The sequence below is a fragment of the Mixophyes fleayi genome, chromosome 4 (assembly GCF_038048845.1).
Source record: "Mixophyes fleayi isolate aMixFle1 chromosome 4, aMixFle1.hap1, whole genome shotgun sequence".
Lineage (NCBI taxonomy): Eukaryota > Metazoa > Chordata > Amphibia > Anura > Limnodynastidae > Mixophyes > Mixophyes fleayi.
This window is the reverse complement of record NC_134405.1, coordinates 41,873,700-41,890,874: the sequence shown is the minus strand read 5'-3', so window position 1 is coordinate 41,890,874 and position 17,175 is coordinate 41,873,700. Positions and strand designations below refer to the sequence as shown.

General features: G+C 41.1%; 1 protein-coding gene across 3 annotated transcripts in view; it reads left to right on the top strand.

Annotated features, from left to right (window-relative positions):
• Nucleotides 1-2,311: 2,311 nt before the first annotated feature.
• The window catches only part of DNM2 (dynamin 2), a 60,787-nt gene continuing 45,923 nt past the window's right edge, over nt 2,312-17,175 (top strand). For 2 of the 3 annotated variants that reach the window (XM_075206791.1, XM_075206790.1), the window contains exons 1-2: nt 2,313-2,577; nt 15,400-15,473. In XM_075206791.1, coding sequence (XP_075062892.1) covers nt 2,417-2,577; nt 15,400-15,473 — 235 coding nt within the window. In that variant the 5' untranslated portion in view covers nt 2,313-2,416. Of the gene's footprint in view, nt 2,578-15,399; nt 15,474-17,175 lie in introns of all 3 variants that reach the window. The other variant, XM_075206789.1, reaches the window with a different exon arrangement.

The window sequence follows — 17,175 nt, the reverse complement described above, 5'->3', positions numbered from 1 at the left end:
ATGACCAGCATACTAACATAGCACTATACCTAATAATGACCAGCATACGTACATAGCTCTATACCTAACAATGACCAGCATACGTACATAGCACTATACCTAACAATGACCAGCATACTAACATAGCTCTATACCTAACAATGACCAGCATACTAACATAGCACTATACCTAACAATGACCAGCATACAACATAGCACTGTGCTTAACAATGACCAGTATACGTACATAGCACTATACCTAACAATGACCAGCATACTAACATAGAACTATACCTAACAATGACCAGCATAGTACATAGCACTATACCTAACAATGACCAGCATACGTACATAGCACTATACCTAACAATGACCAGCATACTAACATAGAACTATACCTAACAATGACCAGCATAGTACATAGCACTATACCTAACAATAACCAGCATACAACATAGCAAGATGCCTAACAATCACCAACATACAACTGCCAAATATATGTTCTACGTTCAAAATAATCAGATTATTATACCCTGCAGTGTACAGTATACACCTGCTCCCAATAGCCCTGGGAAAATGGTTGCATTCAGCAGCCTAGAGTGCTTCAGCTAGTGGAAGGGGCAAATTAACAAAATGTATTGAATAGGTAGTAGTGCAGCTTTGAGTGCTGTCATTTTTTGCAGCGCTAAAGTACTGTTTTTCCTTTAGTAAACTTCAGCCAATTGAGCGTAACTATAGGCTTTAGGAAACTTTGACTGGATGGAGTACAATTAAAGGGCCAGAATGAACCTAAATTGAAAATATTTTATTTAAATGTCCCCTTCCTAAAATATCCTCTAAATGTCTCATAGCCATCCCATTGCTGGCACCTCTTCTCATCTATAGGCTAGAGGGGGAAGGCAGGGAGTGAGGCATTGTCCCCTGTCATGCAGTCCTACAGTGATATATTTACTAACTACATGGCTGCTATTATATGTCACCAGGACTCCTTGGCAGGGGTACCTTAAATAGTACTGAGTCTAATTTAATGCAAAATAACACTTATCTGCCTCCTGTGTATGTAGATAATAAAACGTGTGCTAACAACAAATCTTTGGAAATATTTATTAGAGAAGAAAAACAGCAGCAGTAGATCGGGAATAAGGATGTCACCTGGCCACTGTTTTACCAGCCTGGCTGGTAAAAATAGGACTCTGTGCCAATGTTATTAATAGATCAATCTCAAGCATCTTTTTGTGCTGACAGTGCCGGGAGATGAACTGTCAATGGGCTGTATTGCACTTAGCTAAGCATTCTTCTGATATCTCAATGCTAGCCTGGTATGTTGATATTACTCAGCTAACAGCCCATACAGGGGAGCTTTATTGTCAATGAGATCGTGTTATCCAGCAGCTAACTGTTAAATAATGTATTTTACAGAATATTAATAACTGCATGTTACTCATTGAGGTTAAAATTGAGGGCTAGGGGGCGGCATTTGTCTTTCTCGCACCAGGCGATAGGATTATAAGTTACTGCTCTGATATAAGGCAACTTGTGTGTTCAGGTCTAATGGTCCGATAATTATGACAGAAATGTATTGATGTTTATATAATCATGCTTTTAAAAATGTTTAATTTGGGGCTTTTTTGCCCATTGATGAGTAGACCTCCATATCTATAAGAATTATTCCAACATCTAAAATCATACATGCTATACAAAACACAATAATAAAAGGTGCACGAAGAGACAAATCCTAAATTTTGTATAAAGCTGGAAAGCTTTTGCATTTTGTTTTATGCAACATTTTACTTACTAAATTACAAAAACAAAAACAAAATTGGCATTTTTTTTTAAATTAAATTGAGTTCACCATGCATGGCAGGTGTGAAAATGTTAGAAGTAGAACAAATGAGAATTATTATATCGTTATATAGCTTAGAAAAGGGAAGCAAGTGACAGGTGTGTCACAAGCTAACTCTGGGGAAGCTGGGAAGGCTTGTGCTACAGTTTCAGAAGCATCCACACCTGTCTGTGGCTGTGCAGCTGTTGTAGAACAACAAGTCCCATCATGCCCTGCCAGCCAGGACTTTAATTTCACAACAGATAGTTATATTTAATTCCAACTTCCGGGTGTCTGAGACATTTTCAGGACTGGAGAATCACGTGACTTGAGTGACAGCAGAGAGGAGCCAATCAGTTTTATTCGCCCCTGACGGACTTCATATTACTAAGCAATCAAAGCTAATGAGACTGCCCTTTCTACAAAGCACCGCCTCCCGGCTTCTCCGCCCTTCCTTGACGATGACGAGTTGGAAGCAGCCACCAATCACATCCCAGAATCTGTTGACTGACATAAACGGAGACAAATAGGGAATGCCGGGTGGCGGCCGTTGGGCTGAGTGGATGGTAGAGGAAGCCGAGCGGTAACGGAGAGCTTCGGAGACCGTGAGCCACCATGGGGAACCGGGGGATGGAGGACCTCATTCCCCTCGTCAACAAGCTCCAGGATGCGTTCAGCTCCATAGGCCAGTCCTGTAACCTCGACCTACCGCAGATAGCAGTGGTGGGAGGACAGAGCGCCGGCAAGAGTTCCGTGCTCGAGAACTTCGTAGGCCGGTAAGTTGTCTCAGCCGGGAGCCCTCTCTGAGCGCTTATCAGGGATCCATATTCACGGAATGACTTTACGCACTTTCCGTAGTTTCCTCCCGGCTGCTCAATGAGTGACGTCACCGAACTACGCTCCTTCTGGTAGTGACAGGGGCAGCTCAGGAGTTGGGTTACCCCAGAGATGTCTCCAAGGAGATGGAGTGAGACAGAGAGAGAGAGTGTCATGTGATGGCATATGGCATAGTCCAAAGTGACAACTTGCTTTTATATATATATATATATATATATATATATATATATATATAATTACAGATATGTTGGCGTAATATAATGCACATTAGATGTGGAGAACATGATGTCAAATGTTATTCTTTTGGATACCTCTGACATATGTGTGTGGTGCATGGTTTTTGTTTACTGCCTTTTGATAGTTACCCAATTTTATTTCTGTTTTACTTTTTGTACTTGAGCAGCTGTGGGGGGGGGGGGGAATGGTATTAAAAATACCATGAAATAATTAAAAATATCTATACTATAAGATTTGTGGTTGTGTTTGCCACACAAACCATTTACTTTGACATTTTGCCAGGCCTGCACGATTTCACATACCTATGAAATTATGAAATCCATAAAGCAATCGATTGATGTGTCAATTGTCCTTTTTAATATACTAGTAACTAGTCTAGCTTCTCGTATAGAAACATTCAATTTGTAACGTTTTTTTTGCATATTGGTGTCTGACTACTATATATATATATATATATATATATATATATATATATATATATATATATATTTTGTGTGTGTTTTGGCTAGTCCTGCTTAAACATTTGTATGTGTTAGAAAAACTCATCTGCATGTAAGTTTGGTGGTTGTTTTTTTTTGGTTTTTTTTTGTTTGTTTTTTAGAGGTACGTTGTGTGTCTAGAACGGGTGTGTACGTATGCGTTGTTATGTCTATAACCACTTTAAGTACATGGACCTAGGAGAGTGTAGAACAGGTATAACTTCATTTAGTTTCCAGTGAATTGATTGGCTCAGTGTTGGTTCAGCCTTCACAATGGCTGCTTACTGAGTTTGTAGGTGACAGGTCTGCGTTTTACTATATTTTGCTGTTCTATAAGGCTGGAGTATTTCCCGTAATGAAATTTGAAAGTATTGTAATAAAACCTGATCTTTTAGTGCTTCTTCAATATACTGGGCCTGTTTACTTCTGTATGTAAAACATGAGGTTTGATATCTTCTGTTTCAGGGGCTATAAATTGTGGTTTACAATAAAATAACAGTTGAAAGTATTAATAAATAATAAAACGGACAAATCAAATCAGGTTTTTTTTTTTTAAGCATATACACGTGATTGCTTGATACTGGTTTAAGCTAATAGGGGGTACTTGGAATTAATTTCCATCCTAATGAGGTACATAGTGCAAAGTGGTTAAGAAACCTGTTTTTAGATGTACCGCTGTGCACTCTTCACAGCTAAGATGATTGCCAGATAAAACAAACCATTCGTACCTGTTGATGCCAGAAGTCCATACAGACTTTTGTCTGCTAGGTCTAGTGGCACTGATACTTCATAATAAGAGGTGGGTAAGAGACTTTAAGCACGAGAGGGGCAACTGCCCCAGGCGCTAAGCTGAAGTGGGCACAGGATTATGAGATTTTAGGTTCATTTGATTAAAATTGAGGGCTAGGGGGCGGCAGTTTTCCTTCTTGCCACAGGAGCGAAAAAAATTGTTACGACTCTGCCAATAGGTAATTGGTGACACTTGGTCGTCTCATTACATTTTTTGTTCTGCAATGTAAATGTATTCTTCTTAATGCTTTTAAGTGACACTTCCATCCAAAAAGGAGTATGGCGTTATATTGCTAATCTAACATTGGCTTAGTGAACACTAGCAGGGGGATGCCAAGAGGATAAGTAGGCAAGATGGCCATTTAAAAAAAAACAACCTCTCCTGTCAAGAGACTGGGCCACCACCAACGTTCTTGACAACGCAGCGCCTCCATCCCCTTGTAACAGGCGCTGTGGATCTCTAGCTGCATGCTGCAGATAGTGTTGGTAATGGGTTTTTTTTTCCTTTTCCTTTGTCAGATGATCAGTGTGATACATACAACAATGCCTAATACATATGTGGAGGTAGGTATTGGAAACGATTGTCCACAAAGGATTCTGGGAATAATTCTAAGTAAATGGGTTTAAACAGCTAGCTTTAATTTGCTAATATTTCAGCCAGGAACGCTGCTGTTTTTGTTTCATACTTTATTTGATTCCTTACTAGCCCACATGTTGGGCACAGCCATGACTAATAGTCCCATCTTTAGAATTTTAGATAGTGTTTCGTTAGCCTACATAGAATGCTTGTGGCTTCTGAAATAGTGTCATGTTTCCGAGCCTCTGTTTAAAGTACACCTGTTGCCCATACATGACGGAGGCAGCCATTTTGTGACCTAAACCGTTTTTAATGAAAACTCAGCCTATTAATTCACGAGGAACTTGCAAACTAACTAGTTCCCTGTGAATTGGTATGTAGAATATTGGTTCAGCCCACAAAACGACTGACTCCGCTGCTGGTGCACTGACCACTGTAATGTGTATATGTAGCTTCCTTCCGTTCTCTGTTGATGACACGAGGGAATGTAAAAATAAGTTAGTTGATATAAATGGACATTAGCAAGCAGGTGAACCATAGAAGTCCTGCTGTGCAGTATTTTATGTATGCAGCAAGTTAGACAAGAGAATGGAAAACTATTGGAGGGCAGGAAAGCTAATAAAGAAAGGAGAAGAAATGTAAGTTTGTTGTAGAAAATACATGGAAATATTAGATGTCGGTCATACACATTTATGTTCTATAATGGGCAGTAAAAGTGGTTTATCGTCCATTTCAATGTACTGTTTCCTATCTTATATCTTCCTCATTTATTAATGGGAATTGCTGTAGCACTTAGCCTCTCCTCATTGTATCTCTGGAGTTCTCATGCTGACATAGACAGTAACATGGCCTATACAGGGGAAGTGGAACCAGCGTGAGAATAGTCTTGTACAGACAGCACTGAGCAAAGTTCAGGATGACCAGCAATCGCTTATATTATCATAATAGAATAGCTAATAGACGTCTGTTAATTATTCCTGGTCTTGCCTGTCCTTTTGGAATTTAACAGATCTGTAGTTACTGAACATAGACTATAAATGGTTTCTCTCATTTATTTCAATACCTTTCCTTAAAGGGAAAGAAGACTTTAATGTTGTGGTAGACAACGTGCTGTTGTGCATACTGAGGCTAGTACAGCAGCTGGACCAGTCGTAGGTTGCCTAGGCCTGCTCTCGTGTAATAATACCCAGTAGCAGATGTAATTACGAGGAACACTATTGCTCAGCTTCAAATTGTCTTGGCTTTACATCCGTACATCTAGATGTTATGCTTAGCTCCTATCAATATGCCACAAAGCACCTGCTTTAAGGAGATACCAAACTATAAGTGTGCAGAGGGGTGGGAATGTTTCCCTATTATCTTAAATACTTCTCATTTTAGTCTCATTTATGGCTTAAAGTAATTATGAGAGAACCTCCTTTATGTCAGGTGTCACATTTGTCTGATTTACATTGGGTGAGGTACAATCCTCCATTAATCTGTAAGGCGCAAAATGCATCTCATTAAAATAATAGGAGGTGACCCGATCTCTCCCAGCTCAGAGCTGATGAGAAATTGTACACTGCTTTGCACAGCGAGGACCACCCCTAAATCTCATTTCAATAACCCAGCTCCACAAAATGAATCTCGTTTTTTTTTCTCCTACTCAAAACTAGGGTCCACACTGTAAGAAACGTCCTCAGTCAGCCCTGCTCCTCCCATCAGCCAGTTTACATTTATTACTTAATATCCTTCATTTATATAGCACATACATATTACACAGGGAATATTTCATCAATCACCTTCATAAGCTTCAAGTCTAAATTCTCTGTCACGTGAACACACGCTACGGTTACTTTTGTCAGTAACCAATTGACTTAATGTAGAGCTTTCCAAACTGTGGGCCTGGGGTCCCTTGGAGATCTCATAGGGGTGCCAGGGCCAGTGTTAAGCAAGGCGGGGGACTACTTGGTAATTATTTTGGCTTAGGAGTGCCTTGAAAAAAATTTGGAGACCCTAAGGGTGCCTTGAACTGAAAAAGTTTGGAATCCACTGACTTATCGGTTTGTTTTTGGAATGTGGGAGGAAAAACATGCAAACATGGGGAGAACATACAAATGCCACACAGATAGGGCCCTGGTCAGAATTGAACCCATGACCCCAGTGCTGTGAGGCAGGAATGTCAACCCCTGTATCACCATATCACCATTTGCTCCTCCACAAGCCCATGTCCTTCAAGAACATTGTAGATTTATTTGTGCAAATCAAGGTACATGTTACCACCCGAGAGAGAGTGAATAAAGGCTGTAAGGTGAGCCAGGTTGTGACGTCATTGGGCAATGCTCTGAAGGCACTGACTGCTTTTATATCTGAGCTCAGATAAGAGTTGTCGGTAAAAAAACATTAGGGACCTTTTTTGGAAATCTGGCCCTAAGAAAAGAGTAGTGTTGCCCATAGCAAGCAGACATCTCATAAAGGTGTATTTATGGGGAGCACCTTTCCTTGTCTGTGCCCTAGGTGTACAGAGCCAGCTGCTGGGACGTCAATGCAACCTGTGGCCCAATCTGCTCTAACTAGTGCATGTACCTGGATTCTATCATTTAGCATAGCAGAAAATATAAACGCTGATTTATGAAGTTGCCACAAACGGCTAATGTGGTAAATCCACGGCTGACAGATAATGCTGGGAGTTGTAATTCAGCACAGCTTTAAAACCGTTTGTTTTAAAAATGAACCTAGTATGACCACATAAACCCACATTCTATTGTATCAAATATCACGTTGGTACTTATCCACCTCACTGTGTGCTAAAAATCCAAGATGAGTTTTAGGGATTACCCTTTGTGTCCCCAAAAGTGGATTAGTAGGAGCCATATTTCTTTTTAAACAACTGGAATGATGCTGAGTTTGTCTCCTTAAGGAATATCTGCTTGTGTCAAGGCTGCAAAGACAATGGTTGGAACAAAGAAAAAAAAAAGGAAGGTTCTCTTGGTAACGTGAGATCGTTTCTCATGTTCATCTAAATAAATTAATGTTACCACAGCAACAGATCCACTGTAAGGCTTTCCCTGCACCCATAGCGCTCTGGCTGCGGTCTGAGGTCACCACTACCTGAATGCTGTTCAGCTGGCATTGGAGTAAACATTAGACAGGCATGGTTGCTTCATGTCCTGTTGTCTTGCATCCTTGTTCTGTCCAGTGTTCACTCTGATGGCTCGTGTGTATTGTCCTCACTCTTTGTTGGGTTAAATAAAGCCTACTTGCAGTGCTGTTTATAGCCTCTGTGTATGAAACCTAAGGGTAAACTATACTGAAATATTGCTTATGAAAGCAAAATGCTTGTTGGCTAAATTTAGGGTATCCCATTTCCGAGTGAAGGTTTGTTAATTAATGTATGGGTTGGTAACCCCATGCCATTATTCAATAATGTCCTTGATCAGGTGGGATTTTTCTTTTCTGGTTGTCTAATACAAGGTTTTTCTGCTGAATGAAATATGCACCTGTCTTACTGGACATTTATATTTAGAAATGAGTGTATACAGCGCTCCTACTCTGTTATGTGTCATCATAAAAGTTTTATGATCGTGTGAATTATGTTTTGTGTTCAAAGTGTAACCATCATGTACAACAATAAGTTGCGGTAATCATTCAACCACTAGGCTTGAGAATACAGGAGAAGGCGGGGAGCAGAGACTAATAGAGGACAGTGGGAAGATGTCTGCCTGGTCACAGGTTCCCCGGGTACTGGTTTATGCCCTCGCACTTAGTTTATTCAAATATTATACATTCTTACACAATGTAGCAGCAGAGTATGTTATATGCTTGCTGTCATTCACGGTCAGCATCCAGTAGTCTGGTCACCAGGCTACAACTTAGTCTAACATCTGTGATCCAGTCCGCCTGCTGTATGCTGCCACCGTTTGACTGCGCTATTGGTGACCTGTACTGCCAGATCTGGCAGTAATCTAGCCGATCGGCCCAGACAACTTAACGTTCTCTTTCTGGATATATTTTACTCCTGAAAGACGGCATCAGGTGAACCCTGGCATGTGCTATTTGTGGGAAATGTAAAGAGGACAGGGGTAGTTTCCCCTGTGTGATGTATATATTTTAGGGTTCCAAGTTGAAGTTTCTATATTTGTGATAGACTTAGAAACAAGGATATCCTCCACCTTATGTTCTGTCTGTTCTCTTTCTGTTCCCTATAATATTATATGCAGGACATCATAAAAAGATGGCACATCCTAGACCTGCAAAAGTCAGTGTGTTGTCAATTTAATTTCTCTTATGGAAGATTTTAGATTAAAATATTACTGGAGACTTTGAAGTTTTGCCTAATGCCTGGTGTGTGCGTTTCCTAAACCATGTAGAGAGCCTGCGGCACAAATATACGGACTTTATGTTGTGTCATGTTCTTCTGTGTATTGACAATATTAATGTTTCATCTATGTGACTATTAGGTATTAAATTAGTAACGGGGAACCTTTGGAGGCCGCATGGTGCAACCCTATAACCTTCACAGGGGCCGCGCATTACCCTTAATCTCCATAATAAGTTAAAACAATGCATTTATTCAAAGAAAGAGACACCGATCTATAATAACATATCAGCAGGTATTTTAAAGTGTTACATGTAATAAGATTGAAATTGGATGATAAAACGGGAAGGAGCTGCAGGTGACTGTGTGGAGGGCGGCCTGTTTCCCACCACTGTATTAAATCAAGGTCCTATTAGCCAGGTAACCAGGCCACCTTCAAGTTTTCAGCTGTCTGTTATATTTTGGGATAATATGTCTCTCCTTCCCTGACACCTAAATGTTCATACAGACTATTCATTAATACATTATTGCCCATAGATTGTAATCTTGCCACCTCTGTCTGCATTACCCAGTATTGTCTTTTACTATGTTTGTCCCCAATTGTAAAGCGCTGCGGGATTTGCTGGCGCTATTTCAATAAATGATGACTGTGTCCACCTCTGAGTTAGGACCCGCTCTTACAAAGGCTGCAGATTGAGCTGTCATTTGTTTTGTGCCTGCAAGAAACAAATATTGTAACACAGAAAATCTCTTAAGCCAGGAAATGTAAAATATTAGGTGGCCTTTAACCTCTGCAGGTTTAATTGTAGGTACTTTACGCTCTGCTAGTAACTGACTGTAAATATTTTGTGCTGTTTGCTAAACTGCTGCTGGTGTGTCAGATAAGCTGAATTCAAACAGGTCACACCCTCCGGGGTTCTTTCCCAGAAATAGTACACAATCTGCTAGGTGGTAGCTTCCTCGTGCAGTTGTGTGTAGTAATATACTTCTTGTGGATCGTAGTTCTCACCGTTACTCCAACGAGCCATTAATTGGGGATGTTTTTTCAGATCAGTAAATTGTATTGAAATGAAGGAGTATTAATTATCCTACATCCTCATTGTTTATTTATAAGAGACCACAAAACTGCCGTGTCACAGTCAGTACATTATACAAAAATACATTGAAACAGAGCATGGGCTTATGTGAATAACAGAGAAGGTGCAAATATGAGACAGGTAGAGGGGTACATAGGGAAATCATTAATGTGTAATCTTTGGATAGTTGATTAGAGGTCTATATGCTCTGTCCTGACGATGGTGAAAGTAGGTCCAATCATTGATGTGACCGTGGTATTTTGTCTCTCTCCTTTTTAGATGCTGTACTATTGCTTGTTAGGAGTGACTGTCCTCTTACTGTTTATATGCCTTACCATTTATAGGCATCACTGTGGCTCAGTGGTTAGCACTTCTGCCTTACAGTGCTGGCTGGGGTCATGAGTTCCATTCCCGACTATGGCCATATCTTTGAGGAGTTTGTATGTTCTCCCTATATCTGCGTGGGTTTCCTCCGGGTCCTCCTGTTTCCTCCCACACTCCAAAAACATACTGGTAGGTTAATTGGCTGCTAACAAATTGACCCTAGTCTGTGTCTGTCTGTGTGTATGTTGGGGCTTACAGTCTAAATTCCCTAATGGGGCAGGGACTGGTGTTAATGAGTTCTCTGTACAGCGCTGTCGGAATTATGTCTTCCTCATCCAGGTATTAAGTGTTGTCATATTCTGTAGCACTGTTCATTTTGGGAAACTAAAATACAAAAACTGACAAATCATAAACAGACACAGACATTGGTTATAGAAGATCTTGTATGTATGAGCTTACAGTCTAAGGGGTGGACAAATGAGACACATTCTATGTTGAGTTGTTAGTGTATACAGCCTATATGTTTTATGAGATCTGTAAGGCTGGTTACACACTACAGTCTTTTCAGCCGATCATCGGGTCAATTACACGATAAACGAACGTTCAGCCTGATAACGTATTAGCAGGATAGAAGTTTGCTCAATGCAAGGGCTTCAGACAATGAGTGGCAGGTCTTCTAAGAAATGGGACTTGTCACCTAGGTTAATGGTAAGCAGAAAGATGACCGGCAAATGATGGTCTTCTCTACCATGTGTTTCAGAGTAAATGACTGAAGTCATGGTTGTGGTGAATGTATTCCCCTCAGTGTTTCATGTTGTGAGCACATTGGACTGTCTGAGTCATCTGTAAGTGGAGGGTATTAATCAATGTTTCTTCTGCTTCCCAACAACAACCTCTCCTTCTGCAGCCATCCCTGTCCAACATGGCTCTAACACTGGCCATCAATTCATTCTAATTTGGTTATTTAACATATACTGTGAACAACCAAATTCAATTTGGCCACACAGTTTAATTTTCCATGGTGCTGAATGAACAGACAACCAGATCTGGGCAGTTTGACCATAAACTTTTATGGCTAAATTGTGCACAGACCCAGATGTTCGGCATCTGGACCTCACAACCAGATTTCCCTGTAGGGTGGAGTAGTGAGCACACCTTTCACCCACATACAATGGGGGCAGCCATTGTGGAACCACATGTAGGGCATGTACTTTGTGTTACTTCTGGATGAATTTACCTGCTGTTCTCATTAGTCATCTCCTTATTCCATGTTCATTCTCTATGATAAAACATGTTTGTCTCCGGTACACTTTGGCCTGTGAAGAACCAATCCTTCGCTCTTGAAGCAGATTTAGCTTTCGTTATGTCTCCGCTAATGCACTCTGCTCTCCCTGCCTGTTTGTATCCTTGTATCTGAGCAATCTCTGCTTAGCCCTGCACAATCTCCTGTCCTAGGGATGTCCTGCAGTGATAGGGATATGGTAGACAAAGGCTGTGACATCAGACAGCGAGCTCTGCTGCAGACACTGCTCAGCCGGCGGAAAGGATCTCTCACAGTGCCCCATTACTAGGACTGTACTGTGTCAACACTATACTGTTCTCAGTGTTTCCTTCCGATCTGCTGCGCTTCTTGGTCCTGAGAGCAGTCATTTCATATGCACTCTCTTTCCAGTCTGTATCTCCCCCTAACCTGTTTTCTTATATGCTGGCTTATCTCTAGCTAGTGAGCAGAACTATTTTTTTCCTTTTGATATTTGCTCTAAGGTTCCCAGAATTCCCCTCTGGTAATGTGATATCTTGTAACGTGTCATTACCTGTCACACTAGGCAGCTAGGATAACACCTTCCATTGCCGTATATAGTACCTTGCTTACTGTATCAGTAAAATGATAATTTTTTTTCTGTTTTTATCAGCTTTAAATTCTTGACATTGCTCAAAGACACAAAGCTGAACTAAATAGCTGTCAGACAGACCTTTGCTTCACTGTCTAACTTGCACTAGACTGATAAAAGCTGTTTGGTTTCTGTTGCTTTCATAAATAATCTGCAAACTGCAGGTCCATAGGCCTTTCTTTCTTTCATTCCTTTACGTAGCATTGTTTAGCTGTAGACTCACAGTAACTACTTGTTGCGTAGAGAAAGGTGACAGGACATGAGAGAGCAAGAAAGTGAAGTAACTGTATACAGCGCCAACAAACAGTAATCTGTGTGTTCTCCCCAACACCTATTTCCCGGGTGGTTGATCCTGGCTATTTTTACTTGTCACCCAGCTCTTGGAACCCAACAGAGTCCTATTATAATAAAATAAAACATTGTTTCTCCTAGTATAACAAGCACTATGTGAGCACTACAGCCAGCAGTATGTGTTGGACCACTGACCGCCAGTCTGACCAGTCCTGGCTGATGTGGGCAATATCCTCCAACATTTTTTCACTATTCTTGCAAAGTATTTAGCTGCCCCCCACCCATTTGCTTCTTGATGCCAAACTGGTGTATGTGAGGAGAACACTGTATATGTATATGTGTGTGTGTGTGTGTGTATATATAATATAAAAAATAAATATATATATATATATATATATATATATATATATATATATATATATATATATATATATATATATATTATAGTGTATTAGTTATTATACACACGGTCACAATAAAGACCCTTTTGGACGTTATTATTAAACAGAATGGTACATGATGGAATTTTGATTTGTCACTTGAAGGCCCATTCAAAATCGATCTGCTTGCAATTGCTCTCTTCATATGTGAATCTGACTATTGCATTAAAAATGGGAAATAGAAATGTATTTGTTGAGGAAGCGTTTAAAGCTCATCGTTAGAGCATCTATTCTCTTTCACATGTTTTCACCCATTGTCCCAGCACACGTGTGAACGAGCCCTTAAGGATTCTATTCTGTTTAAAATCTAGGTGATTTTTCACTGCAGGGTGACACCGTGCCTTTTCCTGTGTGTATCCATGTGTCAGCTTCCTGTCGGTCCTGTGCAGCTGAACAATACTCATCGTGCTCTATCAGAGGCCTGACACAGCACATGGCACAGAAAGCAGGCATATTTCTGTTTGTTAGCCTTGATTGTGACGATCAGCCGCTCGGCTGGCTTCCTTCCTCTGCAGAGTGCCGTACGCTGTATTTGCTGGGAGCTAAAAATATATTTCCTATATTGCAGTACAGCCTGCATTGCATAAGCCATCTTTCATCATCGGAGAAGTACTGTCTACCTACAACATAATCTATTCTTGTTTACCACACTTCTCATTTTGTCGCTATCAAAGTCTCAATTCATGGATTTAACCTGAATTTAAAACTGAAATGCACTGAAAGTGGAGGTTCCTCATTGGGAAATGTTACCTCCTTGCTTGAGTGTTAGCGGGAGATGCAGTCTTGCTAGCCCCACAGTTGCTGGGCAAGGTTCAAACCCATGAGCACTTCAGTGAAAGTGCCTTTGGTGTAGTTTGTTTTCAGAGGGATCATCATGGCAGCTCCCTGTCAGCAGTAGCAGAGATTGTAGAAGGCTAAGTACAGTGTTTACAAATCATTACACAAATCTTGCAAAACCAAGGTTCTCAGCTGCTAACCAGTTTATATCCCTGGCAAGCTCTCTGCTTATTCCTGTAGAGATCTAGGGCCAGATTTACTAAACTGCGGGTTTGAAAAAGTGGGGATGTTGCCTATAGCAACCAATCAGATTCTAGCTGTCATTTTGTAGAAAGCACTAAATGAATGAAAGCTAGAATCTGATTGGTTGCTATAGGCTACATCCCCACTTTTTCAAACCCGCAGCTTAGTAAATCTAGCCCCTAGCCAGGTTACCTCTCCTCTGTGGCTGTAGAGTGCATCTATAGTGTTAAAACATGTACCTTTGAAGACTTTGACACATTTAGCTGCACACATAATATAACCAGAGGCACAGCTTAGAGGTTTTCAACTTTTAATTATGATTTTTTTTTTCTTTATTTCTTTGCCATTAATAGTACTTTAATGGGAGTTCTTTCCCACCATTTACTGTATTTAGAAGGGTTCCAGTACAGCCAGGACCTTTTGTAGATCACCATTTGGTGCAGCACTGCCCTATATGTAGCCGGGGAGATCTTACTTTTGCAGTGTTTCCATTCGAGACGCTTGATAGGGTCCCTTCTACTACGGAAAGGGCCTATTAGTACAAAAGGTGAATGTCCAAGGTCCCGTGTGTGTGTGTGTGTGTGTGTGTGTGTAAGCACTAAATACAAAGTAAAGTTTTTGGAATGGAGAGGATTTCGTAACATCAGTAAAACCCTTTTAGAATTTTGAAGATATTTGTGTTCTCGCAAGCACCTATTTCCTGGGTGCTGTTTTTACTTGCCACTCAGCTCTTGGAGCCCAACAGAGTCGATTATAATAGAATAAATCATTGTTTCTCCTATTAGAATAGACACTGACAGTGTGTGTGACACTACTGGCCACCAGTCTGACACATCTTGGCAGGTGTGGGCAATAATCTCCAACATTTTCCAATATTATTGCAAGAATTACAACTGCACCCGTCCGGTTACTTCTTAATGCCGGCTGGCACAATTTGCTGGGGAGAAAACTGTATTCTAAATGTATATTCATGGCATAGAAAGTAACAAGTTGGAAATGCAAATACTGTGGTTTCCCAGCCAGAGCACTTGATCCTCAGTCACCCCTGTGGTTTAGGTTTGCTGGTGTCTGTCTGACTGGTTCTCCATCCGTGCAGCGCTCACCACAGAGTGGAGAAGTCTGAATGTAAAGTTATCTTTGTTCACCCAATCGGATGTCTGCATCCTGACCCTGCTCTTTACATTCAGTCCTCTCCAGGCTGCTGGCAGAGCATTGAGAGCAGGTACTATGGATTGGGATGGGGCATAGATAAAATGTATTGTATTGTTACTTCATCGCTGCTAAAGCTGCTACAAGTCCTGATCTTGACTTTTTTTTCTTCTTCTGTGGTTTCTTGCAGAGATTTCCTGCCCCGTGGATCTGGAATTGTCACACGTCGCCCCCTCATTCTCCAGCTCATATTTTCTAAGACAGGTATCTCTCTTACGCCCATTTTTGTGAAATGTGATGTAAATCAGGCCTCTGTATTTGTTCTGTTATCTGGGAGTGAGATCCATAATACTGATCACATGACCTGGTGGTGTCATCTCCTGCTGGAGAAGACTTCTATAATCATATGGACTGTATTTCTTACACTAAACCTGCTCTATCATACCATACAGTACATACAGCACGTTCTGCAGGTGCTCCAAGAAAGGAATCCATGGCAAGGAGCCAGGTCTATGATCTCTTAAGTTTGCTCTCTGTTTTCTCTGCATACAAATGTGAATTAAGTTTGAAGTCTCCTCCTTTAGCCTTGGTAGGCGGCCTGCGGCTCTCCAGCTGTCGTGACACTACAGGATATGGTCAGACGACTACATCCACAAGAGCTGCAGGTGGCCCATTCCTAGGCTAGAGCAATGGGAATATATGAACATAACTAACTCCTAGCTCATGTCTAGTCCCACATGGTAATTAAAGGCATTTCCAACAGGTAGAACCTGTTTGACTGTTTCCCTTTGGCTGAACTACTATTTGTGACTAGATCGTAAATTTAGTAACAGATTAGATTTTACAGAACTGATTTGCCAGATGAGCTGCCTTTAACCCCCTAGCCAACATAACCAGGGCTCTCCTGTCCAAGCAGTAACCCAGTTTCCTCACTTCCTATCTTTGACTTGCTTAATATATTTAAACGTTCACATGCTCATTTGATGACCGTGGATTACCAGGATTGAAGGGTATAGGTTTTTATAACAATTGTAATGCGTTTGTCAGCCGCAAAGTTGAACAGGTCGTTTCTTACAATTTATTTATGACCTCCTATTATAAAGTGAGAAAATGTCATGTGGGGGCCCCAGTTTTCTGGTACAAAGTTGTTATGGGATCCTAATTTATAGAGTACATTATACTGGGGAGTTATTATATTTTTATATAGCCATTATTGCTTTACACCAGGTACGCCAGTGTCTGACTGAGGTATGTCTATTCCCAGGAGTTCTGATTAAGTGTGTCAATGACACTGTGCTTAAACGTAATAAAATATATTTATTATTTCATTCTTTAGAATCCATTGAGATTATTTTGAATGTGATTTGCATTCATTGGGTAGAGACACATTATATGGTTTCACAAAGGTGACACTATATAATGTGTCTCTTTACTCAATGAATGCAAATCACATTCAAAATCTCAATGGATTCTAAAGAATGAAATAATAAATATATTTTATTACGTTTAAGTACAGTTTCATTGACACACTTAATCAGATCTCCTGGGAATAAGAGCTATGTGACATGGAGTCTGTCCCTCCCGCCACAGGGTGACGCAGACAGGAGGGAGCTATGTGACATGGGGTCTGTCCCTCCCGCCACAGGGTGACGCAGACAGGAGGGAGCTATGTGACATGGGGTCTGTCCCTCCCGCCACAGGGTGACGCAGACAGGCGGGAGCTATGTGACATGGGGTCTGTCCCTCCCGCCACAGGGTGACGCAGACAGGAGGGAGCTATGTGACATGGGGTCTGTCCCTCCCGCCACAGGGTGACGCAGACAGGCGGGAGCTATGTGACATGGAGTCTGTCCCTCCCGCCACAGGGTGACGCAGACAGGAGGGAGCTATGTGACATGGAGTCTGTCCCTCCCACCACAGGGTGACACACAGGAGGGAGCTATGTGACATGGGGTCTGTCCCTCCC